At 36.6% G+C, this 21555-nt stretch overlaps 2 protein-coding genes across 3 annotated transcripts in view; one reads left to right on the top strand and one right to left on the bottom strand.

Moving 5' to 3' along the window:
- Positions 1 to 642: 642 nt before the first annotated feature.
- The window catches only part of LOC148176680 (uncharacterized), a 33989-nt gene continuing 13076 nt past the window's right edge, over positions 643 to 21555 (bottom strand). For both annotated transcript variants that reach the window (XM_088034688.1, XM_088034687.1), the window contains 3 exons: positions 16543 to 16743; positions 6655 to 6742; positions 643 to 1022 (listed from right to left, as the gene is read on the bottom strand). In XM_088034688.1, the coding sequence (XP_087890814.1) occupies positions 869 to 1022; positions 6655 to 6742; positions 16543 to 16743 (443 nt within the window). In that variant the 3' untranslated portion in view covers positions 643 to 868. The remainder of the gene's footprint in view (positions 1023 to 6654; positions 6743 to 16542; positions 16744 to 21555) is intronic.
- Positions 2532 to 6220, top strand: LOC148176681 (solute carrier family 22 member 15-like). Its single transcript, XM_088034511.1, has 7 exons — positions 2532 to 2535; positions 2577 to 2650; positions 2703 to 2809; positions 2854 to 3008; positions 3056 to 3658; positions 5764 to 5942; positions 5988 to 6220. The coding sequence occupies exons 1-7, from the start codon at positions 2532 to 2534 to the stop codon at positions 6123 to 6125; spliced, it is 1260 nt and encodes a 419-aa protein (XP_087890637.1). The 3' UTR covers positions 6126 to 6220.

The following is a 21555-nucleotide window of genomic DNA, read 5'->3' as shown; positions in this document are numbered from 1 at the left end:
AAATGTGCGCATTAGTGGACCGTTTCAAGCAGCAAATTTTATTAAATCTGACAGTGTTTCGATGTGTTGTCGCTTCATTTCGTGTCGATTTTGGTTTGAGTTTTCCAATTATTTACACCCCTGTGGCGTTTCGCATGCAAATACCGTATGAGCAACAAAATTTTAGATAATGGGAGGCCATGAAAAACAAATGAATTTGTCGTTGATTGTCTAAACTAAGCCGTCAAAATTTGACAGTTCTCGGCATGGCATCTTTGGATGGTGATTATTTTATTATGGTATGGATTGGTGTGCAGTTATTTGAAGAAATCGGGAGCGTGCATCGTAGCAATGGTTCTGGCAGAACAAGAAGTTCAAAGAGCCGAAGACATCAAAGATTCAAGCTCATATGATTGGGTATGACAACAAAAGCCGACATACGTTTCCAAAACAAAAGTTTGTAGACAGCCACCCTTTATCTAAAGTTTTTTTGCTCATATGGTATAAAGTTAATATTGTCCTATTTTTCCTGTTTCCCTAGTCCCCAACTGTGACTTTAAATTACCTTTGAACATTACAAATGGTAGTTGCTCATAGCAACACCAGTCAAATTGATGTTATCATGGCAACAATAGTTTTCTTTTATTTTTTTCCACAACAGACTTGACAATTTCACGTTTTTATTCAATCAAAAATAATCTGGTTTTTCATAATTCTCTCACCTACAAACACTCATCGTATAAAGGTTTACATTGAGATATGTTTGTACATCAATAGGAGCATCATTCATCATCACATCTTTGCAAAAATAAATATTTACAATTGGATTATCTACTAATTAAATTAATTAACAAAATTGGTCTTCTAATTACATAAATCATCTAACAGTTTACAACAATCGTTCGCATTCTTCGCTGATGACGGTTTCGTCATCGTCTTCAGAATCCGTGCAGATGTCCTCATCGCCAGACCAATGTTCGAATTCTTCCTTGTGGTGTTCTAGAGCCATCAAAGAAGGAAAGAGACTATCACAAGCGGAACATCTGAAAAAACGACAGATTAAGATAATTGCGTTAATCTTTTAGTCCTTATCCATTGTTAGATAACCTTTTTTTCAAAAATCTAAATCGGTGAAACGACGCGATTACGGATTTTTATGGTTTTATGTGTCAAGATTATAGTTTCAATGTTAATGCAGGTTATAATAAATGCACTAGAAGTGAGTTGACAGAAACTGAAAGTATCGCGCGTGATAATTAGAATGGAGAAACGAAAAAAACGTCGATTACGACACGATTTTAAAGTCAGTAGGAGGCTGGGGAAAATTTCAGTTTCTTATAGTCGTGCCGTTATGTTGTGTTGCGGTTTTTGCCGCTTTTTCTCTCAGTTTCGTTTTTGTGGCGCGCGATACAAAGTACAGGTAATTTCTAGTCGTTTTTGAACAGTCCTTGAGTTTACTTCCAGATGCAAAATCCCGAGCTGCTCCAACGACGACAGTTATAATCCGGAGTGGCTCCGGAGCGCCGTTCCTTTCAACAATGACGTCCCGAGTCGTTGCCTTTTCTATCCACCTAAATCGAACGACACTTGCACCGATTTTGATCGGAATCAAACGAGGACTTGTGATGAGTTCATTTTTGAACACGATCAAGTGACCATCGTCCAAGATGTACAGTCAACAGCAAAAGAAATGAGCTCATGGGCGGGATGGTTTGTATCGAGGTGTAGTAAACTTTCAACCTTAATTTGTTAACGTGTACTATGTTTTTTTACACAACCGTGGATTCATAAACGCGGTTATTTGTGGGCGAGCGTGGATTTTGATACCGGATTTGGAATCTGCACGAAATTCTGCGTAAAATGAGCATCTATAACACAAGTTTGCTCAAAAAGTAAGGAAGAAACCGATCGAACAAAGTATACATGATTTTTTTGCTTCCGGAAAATCTAAGAACGAATTTTCTTAGCAAACAAAATATGAAAAATTTTAATCGTTTATAACTGATTTGATTATTGTTGTACGGAAAAAATGAGTACAGTTTTGGATTCAGCGTGATTTGTTAATGCGCACTATGTTTTTTTACACAGCCGGTAATTCGGAAAATCAGCTATTTGTTTTCGAACGTCGATTTTGAGCTCGGATTTGAAATTTACAGGAATTGAAAAAGCAGCTTGAGACTTATCAACTAGCCAAATCTCAGATCGGTAGATCAAATAGTTTACAAGTGACCGTCAAAAAACAAAAATTCCAAAATTCTCATCAAGTTAGATTTTTTTTTTTTCGCGGAAAAATCGACAATTGAATTTGGACATTTTATAGCAAATTCTAAAGAAAAATAAGCGAGAAAACGTTGGCGCACGCCGTTTTTTTCTATCTGTCGTAGTTTCGAACATATTGAGCATTAAAAACTTCAAAACTTGAATCGGCCATACCTTAGTTGTTTGTTGTCGCACATAGATTTTGAGCCCGGATTTGGAATCTGCGCAAAATTCTGCATGAAATGAGCCCTAATAACGCAAAGTTGCTCCAAAAATAAGCGTGAAATCGACCAATGCGTGGGTGTGTAAAAAAACATAGTGCGCTTTTACAAATTAAGATATACAACAAAAGATCCAGAGTATCGATAGCACATGCAGAGAGTTTTACTACACCTCGTTTCGAACCCTGACTGTACCATGCGAACCTCAATTGTTTTCTCTTGATTTTACCCGTTTTATTCCAGTTCGATATAACCTGTGATGAAAACCTATGGAAGTTGACATTAGTTGGTACTATTAGATCCATCGGCTCCGTTCTGTGCCTCCCATTTTCCGGCTTTTTTTCGGACCGGTCGGTATATTCTTACACAGGATGGTCTCTACTTAATTTCGCAGGTTTGGGAGGAAACGCACTGTTTTCTACGGCACCCTCTTCAGCGCTATTGTTGGAGTGGTCCGCGCCTTCTCGCCATGGTACACCCTGTATATTATTTTAGAGTTCCTGGGACCCGCCCTAAGCACCGGAATTTACAGCGCCGCATTTCTTATCGGTAACGAAAAAAACGTCCCCATCTCCCAAACTTGTTGAATATTTCAGCACTGGAATTCGTCGACGTGAAGCATCGCAGTATGGTCAACTCACTGATTTGCGTCTGTTTCGCCTCCGGGCAAATATTCCTCGGTTTAGCGGCATGGAAAATCTACTCGTGGCGGACACTCCTCCTCGTCATCTACGCTCCGGGAGTTTTAATCGTCGTCGCTCTGTTCTTCGTCCCGGAATCCATAAGATGGCTCATTTCGAAAAACCGAATTGAAGAAGCGCGGGAAGTCCTCAACTCCATGTCCAAACTAAACAAAGGTGTTAAATTAGACCCGACACTTTTACCCGGCGAGGTAGAAACCGGAGACGTCAAATCAGTCCCGCTGTTAAAACTCCTGAAATCTAGAGCGCTGGTCATTAGAATCGCCCACTGCGCCTTCACTTGGTTGTGCTGCTGCTTCCCTTACAACGGAATCATCATCCACGCAGTCGGACTCTCTCAAGACGTCTACTTGGACTTTATCTACACCGCCTTGATTGGAGTGGTCGCTTTCTCCTTAGTCCAATTCGTTTTGAATCGTTTCGGACGACGCAAAACCCTCGCCTGCAATCTGATCCTCGGAGGCCTCGCCTGTGCCGTCGCTGCCGTCGTACCAGAAGGTAACCCCCGATCTGGGATACGAGCAGTTCGTTCCCGACAGTTTGTCCCCGACAATTCGATCCCAATGCAATTTGCCCCCAGTTTAATTCGTCCGGTGCGATCTTTGATAATAATTGAAGAATGGTTTATCCAATTTTACTTAAAATAGCTATACAGGATGTCCCAGAACAGATAGTAAATTTGAAAACAAATATTTCTTAAGTTTGATAGTATTCGAGATAAGAAATTATCAACCAATCCCGAAAGTTGTTCGAGCGGTGGAGGTAAAGGACATCCCAAGTTCCTAGGCAACGAGAGTGTAATGTTCACTTGACCAATGAACGATGGTATGTGTCCATAGTTACTGATTTTCAAATTCTGTTCAGCTCCGGGATTGGCTTCCGTTTTTTTGTCTTAATTCGATTATTTTTTTAACAAAAAAATTTTTGTTTTGAAATTTTGGTTCAGAATTGTTGCGTCCATAAGCCCGTTTTCTCTGGGTCACGAGGTCTGGGACATCCTGTATCCTGTAAGAAAATTCGTTTTATTACAATTAATAAAATCAAATATAATAAAATTGTCACTGGTATGTAAATAAAAACATTTGTAGAGAAGACATACAAAAAAATTGCAATATTAGTATGCGATAAAGACGCATTAGAGATTAATAACACCGGTCAACACGATTTTTGTCTTTGGCTTTTAAATGTCAAATTTTGGTTTCTTCTACGTTATTAATAAAGAGGAATTTGGATCAAAATTTGCTTTGTAGAAACGAGAGCAATTTTTTAAATTAAAAAAAAATGTTGTTTTTTAATATTTTTCTAATAAAATACAATCAAATTTTTTTTGCTGAACATCGGAGTCTTTTTAATTCAAGACTAATAAGAGAAAAAACTTTTTGTAAAATGAAAAATAAACTTTTTTTCCCTCTTGTGAACTCAATCCGGGGAGATATTGTATATGCAAATTGAAGAATACTTTATATATACCGTGCTACACCTAAATTGTATCATTTCTGAAATATGTATCGCGATTTTTCAAAAAAAATAAATTAAACTTGCATTACAAAAAATGTATTTCCACAATTTTTTTTTTAATTTTTTATTTTTAATAAACCATTAAAATTGTTTACAAAAAATTGAATTGTTACCATTTAAAAACATCCTTAAAAAAATTGGAAACAAAAGACTAAAAACATTTCTTTTTTCCGCACGTTTAGTAGGAAATAGGTGTTCAATACATAAAGTTAACGCAAAATTTTATTGTACTTTTGTATTGTGCTTATTTTTTTTTATTATAGGGTACTTATCTTGAATAGAAAATTTCACTTCTGTTGTGCAATTTTTTTAACATAAATTAAGATATCTCGGAAATGGTTCAATTTAAGTACAGCACATTATATCATGTGAGCCACAAAATTTTTGTTTAGGGTAGGCTATGAAATAGAGAGACAAACATAGAAGTCATATCGGAGTGAAATTTCCTTTTTGATATAACCTCAATTTTTTGATGAAAATATGTAACATTACAAAGAGCAAATAAGAGAAAATGTACCGTGTGTCTCTTCAGAATCAATAATGTATTGAGAACTAATTGAAATTAAATCGAATGACAAATGTCAAACTACTGTCAAATTTTTTGTCGACTTTTGTTAATTTGGATGTAGAATCTGAAAATGCAATAATATATGGACTGTTCCATTTAAATAAGTGAATATTGTCATTTGATTTGTCTTATTTCCTTATTTTTGTTCCCAAATTTTCAAATTCTCATCTTTTGTAGTTTATGAGAAAAATGTCAAAACGTTTATTATTAGAGACAATTTTAGGGGTGGCTACTGACCCTATGCAAATAAAAAATTATGAAAAACGGATTACATTTTTATTGTATGTGACTGCAAATACGTGCAGTTGACGCTCTTATTATTATTACAGCGCATGTAAACAAAGCTTTCAGGGGACGAATTTTCAAGGGGTCGCATTAACCGGGAGACAAATTGACCGGGGACAAAAAAGTCGGGAACGAAAATGTTTGGGGACCAATTGCCGGGGGCAAACTGTCGGGAACGAACTGTCCGCAAACCCCCCGATCTACCACCACCTCCCTCACCTTCTCGTTATAGAAAAGAACTTGACGCTCGGCCTCTTCTTGGTCGGCAAATTCTTCATATCTCTAGCTTATGGAACAATCTGCGTGTACACTCCGGAGATGTTTCCGACAAATTCAAGACACTCCATCAGCGCCTTGTGTGCGATGTTCGGAAGCTTCGGAGTGATGATCGCGGCTCAGGTTCCTCTAATGGTAAGGTGATACTTTGTAGAACAAGAGAGTAAAGTGCGTTTTTAGGAGCGAGTGTTCAAGTCGTTGCCGCTGGTTACTTTCGCTATTTCGGCCGTGACGAGTGGAGTTTTGGCGTTTTGGTTTCCGGAGACTTTGAATTCGGAGTTGCCGGATAAAATCGACGAGGCCGAGAATATAGAGTGACAGTTGGGAGATGATAAAACGCCACACTTAGTGTAATAAATATGGTACTTCTAATGAAAGACTTTTTAATTAGTCGGACCCAATTAAAACACGTAGCCGAGATAATTAAAAGGAGAAGTTGAAGAATTTTTAACATAGAGCACGTTTTTAATGAAAGAATGAAACAAAGAAGAAGTTCATAAAGATAATAAATGACTTCAGTCAATTAAAGTTCCGTTATATCTCAAACGAATTGTTGCTTTTTCATGACGAATTCTAAATTTCTCTGAAACTTATTTTCAGATTGCAGCATCGGATTGGTCCTTTGTCTGTCGAGGGTCGGAATTAATGAACTGACCATTTGAAACAAGAACGATTGTGTGGAACAACGAAAAGCTGATTGAGGGTATCTGGATTTATTAACTTAATACAATCAAAGGATTCTCTGATGGTTATTTCCCACGGGCGTTATCAGCAATTTCCCGAACTCAATTATGCATATCGATTTTTTACAGTAGGCTCTGAACCTAACAAGATCAATATTCCTTACCCAAAATGTCTTTTCTTCTGTTTGTGCGCCGCCAACTGCTTGGGACACGCAAACGACCTGTCGCAGACATTGCAAGTTAACGCCTCATCTGCAAAAACAATCATTTTTAATAAAAATTCATCACTCAAAGTTTCAAGTTTCGCGTAGCAAATTATTTTTCTCCGAAATTAACGTCCGAAATTTGAAACTTCGTTAAAATTGTTATTAAGTTTCCGATATTGCGGTCTATTTGACGTCATTCTTTAAAAAAAAAAGAACACGCAAAGAAAATTGCCATGTCGTGAAAGAAACAAGTTCGTTAGCGAATCAATTTTTCGCTCCCTTGGAAAGTCGTAAAAATGATTTAAACAAGAGGAGGAGATTCGACGGATATTAAAATAAAATCTTCAGTTATAACCAGGAACGCGGCAGTAAAACAAAGGAGAAATGGATAATTGTCCATTCTCGCCAATTTTCAGGTACTTTGCCTGTTTATTTTCGTATTATTTCGATTGTTTCTTGAGAGGATGCTAGTAAAATGGGATTTCCGTTTGTAAATTTCATTTATGGGCCGTTTTATCTACATCCAGAGAAAAAGGAATTGAAATTAAAGCATGCGACGTGGAAGATTTGATTTATTTCCAAACGGCTTCGTTAGCGATATCTTTCCATGTGGAAAACAAAAACAAATGAAACGTACAAGGCTCGTCCTAATTGAACGTTTCCTTTGTCAACTTTCGTCAAGAGATCTGCGACGTCGTTTAGGTAGAAATTGTTTATAAATGTGCGGCGCATTTTCACGAGTAGCAAGGTAGTGCCGGTTTCGCTTCACGACCTTGAGCTCTGGAATTCCTACCATGCACTTTTGTGCCGCTTTGTTTTCATAGTGAATTCAACTATGTTTAACCCTTTAACTGTTATAAACGTATATATACAAGGTGTTTATAAATGTTTTTAGCATCAAGCGTGGCTTTGTAATTCCAGTCGTACACTATTTTGCCGCTTTGTTTTCATAGTGAATATAACTACCTTGAAAATTATTTTAAATGTTACTTACTTCCATGACGTTTTAGTTACGGTTTTGTGCCCAAGTTTTCGATTTTCAGGTCAAACCACAACTGGAACAGTTTATTTCTCAAAACTTACTTTGCTTCATGTTTGAGGATAACTGCAAATGTCAGTTGACAAATCGAAACCTATATTTGTAATGAGCGGCAAATTTCTTTGACATTTCATAGCCACTCTTGATGCTAGAATCATTTATAAACACCTTGTACGTTTTGACATTTTTCTCATAAACTACAAAAGCTGAGAATTTGAAATTTTGGGAACAAAAATAAGCGAATAAGACAAATGGGATAACAATATTCACATATTTGCTTATTTAAATTTCTTATTTAAAATGAAACACCCCATATATTATTGCATTTGCAGATTCAACATCCAAATTAAGGGTGACTTTATGTATAATGTGCTATATTTAAATTAAACCATTTCAGAGATATCATGATATCATGATATGAAATAGAAATGAAATTTTCTTTCCGAAATAAGTAGCCTATAATCTATTTTAAAATCGCCACGTTAATTGGAAAATAAGCACAATACAAACGTATAATAAAATTTTGCGTTAGTCTTTTGTTTCCAATTTTTTTAGGCATGTTTTGAAATGGTGACAATTCGATTTTATGTGGATCTTTTATAAACAAATTTGGTGGTCTAATAGAAATAAAAAATTCTCAAAAATAATTATGGAAATATTTTTTTTTGTAATGTAAATTTAATTTTTTTTTTGAAAAATCGAAATATTCAGAAATGATACAATTTAGGTATAGCACGGTATATAGAAATTAATCTTCAATTTGCATATACAAGACAAGAATGCAATAAAATATAGGCTGTTCTATTTAAAATAAGCAAGTTGGCGTAACCGGAATTGTCACGTAAATGTGAATCTATTTATTTGATTCCTCTTATCCACTTACTTTTATCTCCAATTACACTTAAAATGTCACTCACATCAACGACGTTTCAGTTACAATTTTGTGTAAAAAGTCTTTGATTTTCAGGTCTCTGACAGTTTTTGTTTCAAAATTAACTTTGTTCTACAATTGAGGTTAACTACAAATGTCAGTTGAAAAATCTAAACCCACATCTGTAATGGGCGGCAAATTTCGTTGACATTTCATAGCCCCCTTTATGCTAGAAACATTTATAAACACCTTATAGATCACTAGAGTCATTGTCGTATTGTTTATGTAGGTAAAAATTACTTTTTTAAAAAATATATTAAAAATACTTGCTTTTAAATTGAATGAATTAAATTATTAATTATATTTGAGTTTGAAATGTTTACTTTATGAACTATACGTTTAAATTACAAAAAAATACACTATTTTTATTTTATCGGTAAATATGTATTTTGTCCTAAATTTAATGCTCTGAAAACAGGTTTCCTAAAATTCGATATCTAATATTGGGTATCAAAGATCCGAATATGGGATATCTGATAATAGGAGTCGAAAATAAATATTGTTTTCACTTATTTATTTTAAAGGCGTAATTGTATTTTAATGAACTAGTCATTGAAAATTAGTCGTAATAATTAATAAAAATTTAGTCAACGACGTCCTTCAATACAAGATGTTCCTAACATCAAGGGTGGCTCTGTAATTCCCGTCGTGCACAATTTTGCCGCCTTCTCTTCAAAGTGAATATAACTATCTTGAAAATTAATTATAATGTTACTTACGTCAACGACATTTCAGTTACGGTTTTGTGTCCAATTTTTTGATTTTCAGGTTTCAAACCACAACTAGAACAGTTTTCTTCTCAATACTTACTTTTCTCTATGATTGAGGTTAACTACAAATGTCAGTTGAAAAATCTAAACCCACATTTATAATGAGCGGCAAATTTCTTTGATATTTCATAGCCACCCTTGATCCTAGAAACATTTATAAACACCTTGTATAACATTCAATAAGACGGTTACTTAATATTGGATATCTAATATTGAGGGCACCAAAGTATCCAATATTAGGAATTTAGCAAAATTTGTTTCGGAGAGAAAAATTCGATATTCATTATGCCAGATTGTTACTTTTTATTGATTTTTACTATAAAACAAATTAAATATGAGCCAATAACTCAAATTTTATATTAAATAAACGTATTTAACCCGCAAAAACAAAATATTCAACTTAACACAAAAGACTTTCGTGTTGTTATTTTCGCCATATTGAAAAACTGACACGTGCAAGGAGTAATGGCTCGCTTTTCCTGCCGAGTTAGGGGGTATCCAATATTAGGCAACCATCCAATACTCGGTGCTCTTCCCCTATGACAAAATGCCTCAGAAAAACGCCTGTTTCTCCGTTCGTGGAGTGAAACTGGCACCACCTTTCTCCATTTCCTGAATAAAATTTCGAATTTCGTGTCGTCGCATAACTAGACATTAGCCGAACTATCGGGAATGTCGAGGCACGTTTCTTGTTAAGTGATGACAAAGGATCTACAATAGCGAACTTCCATCGAGGATTTGTTTAAAGTAGTTGCTTGCGAGATAATTTATAATTGAGTCTAAAAAAAGCTGTTTGATTACTTTCAAACAACAAATTTCGAAATTGCAAACTTGCTCGAACATTTTTCATTCCGCGTTCGTATCGGCAACACAATTTCCTGTACCAACCGAAATCAATAAAATCCCTGTAGTTAAAAACTGGCGTAGTTCCGATCCGATATGAACCTTCCACTGACCCAAAAACCCTTTTCCCCCTCGAATTAAGAAAAGATTTTTCTCCCTTATAATTAAATCGCACCGCCTCCAGCGACAAGTTCTTCCAAGTTGATCGGGCGTATGGGAAGAAGCTGCATAAAACCGGGAAATCCGAATTAAATATCGATCGATCCGAATTCTAATAGACTACAGTTCAAATATTTACGGTCGTTTACTGGTGAAAAGAAAAATAACTGCTTGTGTCAATTATCCCAAGGCTTTGTGTGCTTTGCAACAAGTACAATTTAAGTGTTTGCTTTAAGATACTTCGTTTGCAAGGCGAATTTTTTCCAAATTAAATCAACAAGAAGCGGAGGAATTATGTCACGAGGTGAAACATCGACAATTGGTAAAGAGGTGCGAAGAAGAAAGTATTTTTAGAATTAATTCATTTGACATTAAAATAGAAGTGTCTAGACTGGAATTTATTTATATCGATTGTACGGATTTTAGAGTGTTTTTTGTTCTCAAGTTGGTATGACAACAACGCGATTCTTTCTTTTGTTTCCAACACATGTAACTAAAACGATCGTAATTGTGCTGATTGACAAAAACTAAAGTGACAAATAACTCAATAATAAGTTATTAATAAAAAAACTCACTTCAAAGTCAGATAGAGATTTATTACTAAAACTACAACAAAACAGTTTGCTTACTTAAGTTTTACATTAATATTGAACGTAAATGAAACTGATTTCTCATTTCTCTTTTCATTCAAAACATTGATAACCGTATTTGAAGTGTTTTTATCAAAAGCTACTGAAGCTTGTGGCATCGAGATTTCTTCTTTTTGTGCAATAACATAAGAGCTTCCTTGGATTTTTTTTTCTAGGTCAATTTGACTGGAAAGTGTTTCTTCAACGTATCCTTCTGCGATTGGGGCTGATTTCCAACCTCCGAGTTGTTTTACCTTTAAGATGTCGCCTCCCGCATTGGCCAATAGAGTGGCAGAAGACCGTCTTATACAAGTCCAGTATAAGATGCTGAAGAAGAATTCCACTGGATTCACTGGATATACTTGCTCAATAACAGCAAACTGAGCAGAGAGATATAAGTTTTTGCATCAGCAATGCTCAGATGAAAGTACGTTTCTTTATCGATTATATTATCTATTGTTAGCTTAATTAATTTATTGGTAAGAATGGAAATTATTTTGTATAATAAATACCTTGGCTATCAAATATCTATTATTAGGTGCTTCTAGTAAACATTTTTCGATGTGCTCTTTTTCCAACACCATGGATTTTTTCGGCTTGTACGCTTTCAAAACACTTTTAAAAAAAGATTTTAACTTAGCATATCTTCTTCTTGCGGTGCCCCCATGTTGCCTCATTGGATTTCATTGAATATTTCGTCCATACAGAAGGAGTCACTTTTTTTGACATCTGCAGGAAATAGGCCAAGAAGATCTCTTCTTCCAAGTCGTTTGTCGCTACGTTTTGTTTCCCACCCCATGTCTTGAATTCTTTATATTCTTTGACGTATGAGGCTTTCGATTTTGCGGGGAAGATCCTCTCGCAGGCTGTAGCAACGTCTTCTCGATTTTTTCCATTTTAGCACGTTTAGAATTGCACCTTTTAAAATTATTTTCCCTTTGTTTACGTTGCTATAAACAATTTTTGTCAAAAACTTTTTTAACTAAACTTAAAAGAGTTTTTCTACGACCGTTTAATAATATTTCCATTATTTCAACTTTTTCGATTAATAATGTTACCTGTATTTCCAGCATGTCAATAATGAATTCATAGTTCACGGCCTTCAGCCAATCATAGGTGGGGATTTTTATAATTCACTGATGCACTGAACCAATAAAAAAGCCTTGGGCCGTTGCTATGACAATTTGCATTATTTCAAATCGTCCGCGCTTATGCTAACCTATCACAGAAAAGAAGCACCGTTACCATGGTGACAGTTGTTGATTTTCGTGATCTGATGCAGTTTAGAATTTCACGTTCTAAATCTAATCATTGCAGTGAACTACAAAGGGTTTTATATTAAAAAATGGATAGTGATGATAGTGATTTGGAAAATTCATCAATGGCCGCTTTACTGCCACCTAAATCGGTAAAACTTTATGAGACTACCAATCTTTCATGGACTGGCCTAAGGACAAAAAAGCAAATTCGTTCTTAGAGTCTGTAGTTTTGGCTTATTTTGGAGAATTGGCTGATAAGTATAAATCTTCAACACTGTAAAAGACTCAATATTCCATGTTAAGAAGCACTCTTGAAATTCATCATATATAAAATTGGAAAATTACGGAAAACTAAGAGCATTTCTCAAACGCAAATCGGACGGATACAAACCAAAAAAAGCTAAAACATAAACTTCAAAAGAGATACATAATTTCATTAAGAATGCAAAATAACAAAATGTATTTGGCAACCAAGGTAAAGTTTGTAAAACCTGCGTGACTAAAAATGTTACTAATGTTTTTTTTTACTTAGGTGGCATTAATTATGGGTGTCATGGGTGCCTGCCAGTGCAATGAGATGAAGGAAATGAATATTCAGGATATAACGTCTGCAATCATAGTCACCTGCCGAACACAAAAAACAAGATAGTTTGCAAATTTACAATCACAGGTGATTTTTGAAATGAAATAATCAATAAATACATGGCTCTACGCCCTCCTGATGTTGCATGCCGTTCTTTTTTTCTCAATTATCAAAATGGTCGTTGCACAAGTCAAAGAATTGGAATTAACTAGTTAGCTTCGATGGGGAGACAAATTGCCACATTTTTGGATCTTTCTAACCCTGAATTGTATACTGGACATTCATTTAGGAGATCTTCAGCAACTTTACTTGTGGACGCAGGTGGCGACATCGCGGCCTTAAAAAGACACAGAGGGTGGAGGTCCAGTACAGTCGCTGAAGGCTATATCGATGACTCAATGCAAAACAAATTGGATACGGCAGAAAAAATTGTTCAGTCGATACAAAATAACTCCATCAAGACATCAAAGGAGAATTTAACGATGGACATCACCATACCATCTCTAAGTATTGGAAATTGTTCGAATTTTACAAGAAATATCCAGAAATAAACAAGGTTAAAATTAAAATGGATTAAAGTTAAATAGTTCATTTGTAAAAATTTAATTTTACTACTTGGTCGTAGAAAAAGTATAGTATTATATTCGCAATTATGGTCATTATTCATAATGACTACCATAATTGCTCATATAATAATATAGTATCTTTGGATAGCGATGTGAAGACTTTTCGAGACAGACCATGGGATTTGTAACTGTTTCCCGACCATGTCAATGCAATTCTTCTTTAAAATAACTGTGGTTTAGAAGTGCAAGTTATTACTGTTGTCCCTCGAAGATGTTTCTGTGTTAACCTTCCAACTCGTATGTTATAGCCATAAGTCACTTAAGAAAATTAACTTTTTCTAACTAAAATAACTATTATCTTGAAGCAACTTTAACGTGGAGACAAATTTGTAATTTAATAGTCGCCCTTGTTTCTAGTCCACTGAAGTGAAGTGGAGTGAAACGGGCACTCCTCAAGGTCGTGGAGTGGAACCGGCACTACCTTGCAAACATTTCTAAACACCTCGTATATCAAGTGGGCTTTGTAGTCATGAGAAAAACGTCCCGAATTCCTGTTTCCCCTTCGATTTCGAAGCAGCCCGTTCGGTGTTTCAATCAACTTTTGCTTTATTTGCTCACCGAAACCTGTACACAGTGCATCCATCCGTCTCCTCTCCGTTTATCGATTTGACGTCACGACGAAACTAGCAAATGGACTTCCATTGTTGCATACATTAACTTAGCAAACACAGAACGAACGCTTCGAATTTTGCTGGAAAGTGAGGCATTTCATGTCAAAGACGACTTCCAAGTCGTTTCGACACGTGCGATTTTTTCTTTCTGTATTAAATTCAATTTCCTTCAAAGTAAACACCTCGGCGCACTTATTATTAACAGTGGACGGTTTCGAAAGAAATCTCCTGCTGGACGTCGTTTTGAGAACGCTCAAAGAAAGTTCTTCTAAAGGAAATGTTAGATTAGGAGAAATTTGAAGTGAAAAAACTTGTTGAAGATCTCATTTCCATTTTAGGAATATTTAAATCGTCCTAAAAATGTCGAAATGGGATTTTTCTCGGATAATGAAAACCCTAAACCATTTAATCCCTCCAAATTGCTTTATTTATTGTCGATTAACGACATTCCAACTGGGAAACCGATAATCCGATTCCACGTTCAGCCGTTCCAAAGTTGTGAAGTTATTTGTGAAAAGGGAATGTCAAATTGAACAAAAGACCGCGTTCATGTAACACCACCGCCGCTAATCCTCTCCAACTAAAATAATTATTTTAATCATAATGAGAACGAATCGCGAAAAAATCCCATCGAAAATTTACTCCAGGAATTTATCCAGCCAACAGCCAAGAAAATTACCAAGTTTGTTCAACCTTTTAATTGGAGTATTTCAGACGGAAGATGAAGGATCTGCGGGAGGATAAACTGCCATTAATGAAGGCAGGTGCGTTTTAAGATGTTTGAGGTGTAATGGAGCGTTTTAGGGGAAATGAAACCGCTTAAACATTTACGGAGAAGTTTCACAATTTCATCGGTTTGTGGGAGCGTTTAGAAAAATTGGTGGGCCATGACTTTAATAAATGTCAATCGACGGTTGACGTTTAATCGCATTCGAGGTTACGTGACGTTCCAAGTCAATGATTGCTACAGTCAGCAGCAAAAGAATTAAGGTGTGATAAACTCCCAACTTTAATTTGTTAAAGCGCACTATGTTTTTTTTACACAGCCGTGGACTCATAAACTCGGTCATTTTTAGTCGAACGTCAGTTTTGAGCCCGGATTTGGAATCTGTGCGAAATTCTGCATCAAATGAGCACCAATAACGCAAGTTTGCCCTAAAAATAAGCGAGAAAACGACCGATAAAAGTATACATGTTTTTTTTGACTTCCGGGAAATTTAAAAACAAATTTTTAACAAACAAAATTAGACAAAAACGACGGCTATCTATCGTAGTTTCCAAGATATGGAGCGGCAAAATTTTCTAACCTTCAAAAATTTGGACTCTGGAACTATTTAAAAATCAAGAAGTTTGTCATATTTTTTTGTTGATAAACAGACAATAAAAACAACAAAATCTTGAAAAGTGCGAATGTTGACAAACTTCATAAATCCGCGGCTGTGTAAAAGAACATAGTGCGCATTTATATACAAATTAAAGAAGACATGTAAAATAAAAATTAAACAAAACGTCACAAATATCCCAAGCTCATTTTTTAGCTGCTGACTGTGTCTTTCGTAACTGTCTTTCGTACGAGTTGCGTACACAATTTTTCCCACGAAACGAGCCGTTCTCGCCATTAATTCCGACATGTTGGTGCCACGTCAAGTCATCCAGTCGGCAATGCTACCACACCATTTTTTTTTCTGTAGAATTCCGTCGCCGCCTGCGACGAACATGTTCATCAAAAAACAGTAATAACACACATTTATCAAAGCCGCCCGAGCTCTAATTAAAGCATTGTTGTTTTTTGCCCCAACTTTTCCACCAAAAATACTTTTTAATAAAACTCATATTGCGTCACAGCCCTCTCAGTTTTCTCGACAGGTTAAAATTAGTTTTCCTTGACTGTGTAATTTTAATATCTGACCTTTCCGTTTCCGTTTTAGTTAACGATCAACCTGTGAACTATTATTTGTTTGAGAAGACCTGAAAAGCTTCTTCAAACGAGAACGTCGTCCGGAGATTGCAAAAGAAACAAAGACGGCAGTGTTTGGGGCACAAAGACAGCTTCATTTTTAATTAGAAATTGTTTTCGTCGTAATTGGATTGACCTCCCGACCTTGGGCGCAAACGCCCTTCAATGCATAAATCCCTTTTGATTATCTTCGAGCGATTAATCGGAGCGTCTCGTGGTGGAAACGCATCCGGAAAATTTTATAACAAATTCGTGGATCTCTCGCTCAGATATTTGCATTCTGGCCGTCGAGGGATGCGATTTTAAATATTTATATTGCTTTCAATTCCAACTGACGGCTCCAAATCGAATTAGATCACGTCGTTTTTTGTTTATATTTCTCAAAGTGACTTTTGCCTTATCGCCGTTGATTAAAAAAGAAACGAAAAAGGAAACTCACCGTAGTCGGAATCGTCGGAAAAGTCATCTCTATCATCTAATTCAATGTCTGTGAAACTCGAATCTGTGTCAGTGTCGTTATTCCCATCGTGTCCGACACACTCTTCTTTACAGGATCCTACGTTATCGAGATGGTCACTTTGAGTCCGGGCGACGTCTTCGCCCGTCAACTTGTTGTAGTTTTTCCGGGCTGGCCGATTCTCTGAAACGGAAAGGATTTATTAACTTATCTCGAAACTGGTGGATGCTTCTTTTCTGCGTAATTTGTAAATACGCACTATGTTTTTTTACACAGCCGTGGATTCATATTTATTGTCGAATATGGATTTTGAGCCCGGATTTGGAATCTACGCGAAATTCTGCGTAAAATCAGCCTGAATAACGCAAGTTTGCTTTAAAAATTGGCGAGAAATAGACCGAAGAAAGTATACGTAATTTTTTTTTTTTAATAAAAATTTTGACTTACACAATCTCAGAATTAATTCTGAGCAAACAAAATGCGGGAAAAGCAATGGCGAAAACCACATCTCTCTATTTGTCGTAGTTTCTGAGATATGGAGCGACGATCTTTTGGAACCCTCAAAAATTTGGCCCCCTGGCGACTACCCAAAATTTTAATTAGCCAGAACTAAATTATTTGGTGACGTACGAAAAAAAAAGGGCAGTTTTGGATTCAATGTGATTTTCTACGCGATTTGCAAATGCGCACTATGTTTTTTACACAGCCGGATATTAAAAAACTCAGTTATTTGTTATCGAACGTGAGTTTTGAGTCCATTTTTGAAATTTGCGTGAAATTCTGCATAATATGAGGTCCAATAACGCAAATTTGCTCCAAAAATAAGCGAGAAATCGTCGTTCATAAATCCACGGCTGTGTAAAAAAACATAGTGCGCATTTACAAATTAAAGTAGGCATTGTAAAACAGCATTAAGCAAACCCTCACAAATATCACTACCTCATTTCTATAGCTGCCGACTCTACCTGCCAAGCGGCAAACTGCCTTTCGCACGAGTTGCGTACACAATTTTTTATACGAACATAAATCCTGATATGTGCAAACACCATAACCTCAAATTCACATTTTGTCATTTTGCGTACAGTGTCACCAATTCGAGAACAAAAACCATGGCTTGCTCGAATTATACATTTATTTGATCTCTCGGTATTAAGTGACGTCTTTTTTGAGTTGGCAACAATGAAAATAACTAAATTCACCACGCTGAGGTTGATTAAAACAACAACTTTCATTGTGTCATAAAAAATGTGACAAAATTAATATAATATATTTTTGATAGCGCCGCCTCACTAGAATCAAGCGAAAAAAACGGTTGCAAAACGGGGAGCCGATTTCCTCCAAAAGCGGTAGGTTTCGGGGTCCTTTCGACCTCGCAAATTTTGTTTTCGGTTTCACTTTGACTGTGTCGAAAAGTCCCGAGAAAATGGGAAAAAAAGAAGTGGAACGAACTAGCTTATTCATTACCTGTGGCGTCATTTATCAATTACCTGTCTTTTCTGTCGCTCAAAACCCACATTATGCCCCTCGAAAATCCCTTCGATACTCGGCTTCCCTATGTGGGATCATCTCCTGTTAACGCACGGCTGAATTTTGTTATCTGACATATTTTATGAGCATATATTGGTGTTCTACTGCCGACGGTGCAACGGGAAAAGACGTTTTATTGCCTCCGCTTTTCCAGATGAAAGAAATAATCTCGCAGATTTTCCCAACATGAAATTAATTCCGCGAGTATCCCAGTGTTCGATCAAATAAAATGAGAGGAATAACAACAGTTCCAGTACGTCAAAATACGGTTCAGTGAAAATTCGCAGTTTGCTTTAATAATGAACACGCTTTGTGAGGGCGGAATAATAGAATAAATTTCGATCATAATAGAGGAATAAAAGCGGAAACACGCAAGTGCCTTCAGATGCCATATGTTTGTCCAATTGTCATTACAGCCCTAGGGCTGTAATAGATGAAAAAACAGCCACCAACGCGAGCAAACCAAAAGAACGTGTCCGACCATAAATTCCATCCCTTAAGCCGTAATGAACTCCCTCGTCAGCCATCTTAATCCGTAAACTGAACGCAATCACGCCTAATTGAAATATATACCGTTCTCCGCTTCAATGTAATTAAAATCCAGACGCGATCAGGCATTAATGCGAATGTTTATCACCGAAGAACCGTCGAAACATCGATTTTGCGTCAAACCTCCACAGCCAGCTTTTCATAAAAAGATCCTCTCGTTCGTCTTGTCGCCACAATGGCAAACGCAACATAACGCGATAATGGATGTCTTGTAGCGGCAATAATTGCGTGCTAATGATAAATCGGCGCGTTTTTTTTTCTCCCGCCGACGACCGTTAGCGCCGCTAATTAAAGTGTCAAATATTGTTACGTGCTTGTTTGGGATTTTCAGCGTCACCTGAATTAATTAATTTCGTTAATAGTTGGAGGATTGTTCGGCGGGGGAATCCTGAGGGAGGAAATTTCATTTCACACACGTCGATGGGTGTCACTAGCCACCATTTTGATAACATATCTGTCAATTATTTGACATTTCTATGTGGTGCCAGCCAACTAAGATTCCGAGGGAAATTAAGAATGGTCGTTGTTGCCGCCGCGTTCTCCGCACTTCAGAGGAATTTGGGAGCCACAGTTTGCATGGCCTTTTTAATTAGCCGCGTTCGTCGAAACGCACCGACATTTGCAATTATTCGATGTTTCATTAAATGGCAGCGTTCTGCGAATTGTTAATAATAAAAAGCGCTTCGAGAATTCTATCGATTTTGGGGAATTATTTCGTTACGATTTTCTCTAGCTCTCTGTTTTACCGACCTGCAACACACTAGATTGAAATAAATAATAAATCACATAATACCCAATTAGTCCCAGTCGGTAAAGCTGAATTACCGTTCATTAACAAAACGGTTGAATTCCCCCGATATTGAGGGATAACGTTTCGGTAGGTAAATTCCATGGGTACAGTCGGCAACAAACCAGATGAGCTCATTGGCAGGTGGTGTGAATAATCAGCATTAATTTGTAAATGCGCACTATGTTCTTTTACACAGCCGTGGATTCACAAACTCGCTTATTTGTTGTCGGACGTGGATTTTGAGGCCGGATTTCGAATCTGCGCGAAATTCTGCGTAAACTGAGCGCCAACAACGCACGTTTGCCCTAAAAATAAGCGAGAAACCGTCGGTTATAAATCCACGGCTATGTAAAAAAACATAGTGCGCATTTACAAATTAAAGTAAGCGTGTAAAGCAGCATTTAAGCAAACCCTCACAAATATCACTAGCCCATTTCTTTAGCTGCTGACCGTATCTATGAAGCGGTAAACTGTCTTTCGCACGAGTTGCGTACATAATTTTTTCTACGAAAATAAATCGTGACATGTGCAAACACCATAACCCCAAATTCACATCTTGTCATTTCGCTTCCAGTGTCCCCCAACTCGAGATCAAAAATCATGGCCTGCTCTAATTATCCATTTATTTGATCGCTCCGTTTTAAGTGATGTCGTTTTTGCGTTGGTAGCAATGAAAACGACTAAACTCACCACGCTGAGGTTGGTTGAAAAAATAACTTTCATTTTGTAATAAAAAATGAGACACAAAATTAATATAATATATTTTTTTAATAGCGCCGTCTCACTCAAATCAAGCGAGAAAAACGGCTGCAAAACGGGGAGCCGATTTCCTCCAAAAGCGAGGGGTTTGGGGGTCCCTTCGACCTCAGGACCTGCAAATTTTGTTTTTGGAACTTCGGTTTCACTTTGACCGTATCGAAAAGACGCGAAAAAAACAGAAAAAAAAAGAAGTGGAACTAGCTTATTTATTACCTGTGCTGTCATTTATCAATTATCTGTCTTTTCTGTCGCTCGTTCTCTGTGTGGGATTATTTCCTGTTAACAATTATGTCGGAATTTTTTTCATTTCTTTTGCAGTCGACTTTCGTGATTTCGGTGGAAAAAATATTGAATTTAGACCGCCTTAAAACATCAAATTGGGTTCCTTTACACAGTAATTAATGGAAAATCAATGAGTAATTATGCACGCCGTCATTTGTCTTGCTATGTCGTCTAATTTGACGTTTAATAGCCAACTTAACACAGATTTCGGTCATCAATCAAAAGCTCGCTAGTTTACGCATTAGTATCTCCATCAGCTCGAGATTAAAAAATCCCCGAAAATCAATATGTACATTTCCATTTGTATGCTGGAAATTCACCCTTTTGACCTATTATCCCAAATCTCCAGTCAAGTCCCATATTTCCCAGAAACCCGGACCGAATAATAGCAATCATCAACCGTAAAGTTCGTTTTAACTCAATAGAAAGCTCTCGACCGAATTTCACTTTTATTGTACGGAACGAAACATAAATTGTTAAAAAAAGAAGCTGGGAAACTTGGCAGTTAACTAGAAAAGTCCCGATAATGGCAAGAAACTAACACACGACAAACTTCGAAAGTCTATCGAGTTTGACGAGCAAACTGTTATGAAAGAGTCCGGCGGTTGTTCGATGAGATTTTGAGGTGCGTTGAAGCACTTTTCTCATTAATGTGTGTTGGTTCTTGCATTTATTATTTAAAAGATTCCTGTGGCTTTTAGCTGTAGAAATATAACGGAAACCGACTTTGAAATGTATTATTGAGAGAGGACGATTCAGAAAACGTTTTATGTGGGAAGAGCAAAAGATGCACTTTGCGGGAATTATTACACTTAAAAAGATGAAAGTGCGCGTTTTATCGCTGCTGGAAAGATATAAGAAACAATGCAGCTCGAAAAGTATTTTACATAACAGGTGCGGAAACTGACAAATTTCGTACGAGTGGGAATGCAGACGAACGAGACGAGTGCAGATCCTATATTTGAAGCTAAATGACGATTTCTGTTACAGACTGGTGGTTTTGGAGGCTGTTTTCGAAAACTGGTGATCAAAGTTCATCAAACACTGAGATTTTATTAAGATCCAACGGATTAATTATGGAGAAATAT

Source organism: Gnatocerus cornutus, chromosome 4 (assembly GCF_029298725.1).
Source record: "Gnatocerus cornutus isolate USDA-ARS CGAHR chromosome 4, icGnaCorn1.1, whole genome shotgun sequence".
NCBI lineage: Eukaryota > Metazoa > Arthropoda > Insecta > Coleoptera > Tenebrionidae > Gnatocerus > Gnatocerus cornutus.
Note: the sequence above shows the minus strand (reverse complement) of the source record. Positions and strands in the feature narration are given on the sequence as shown.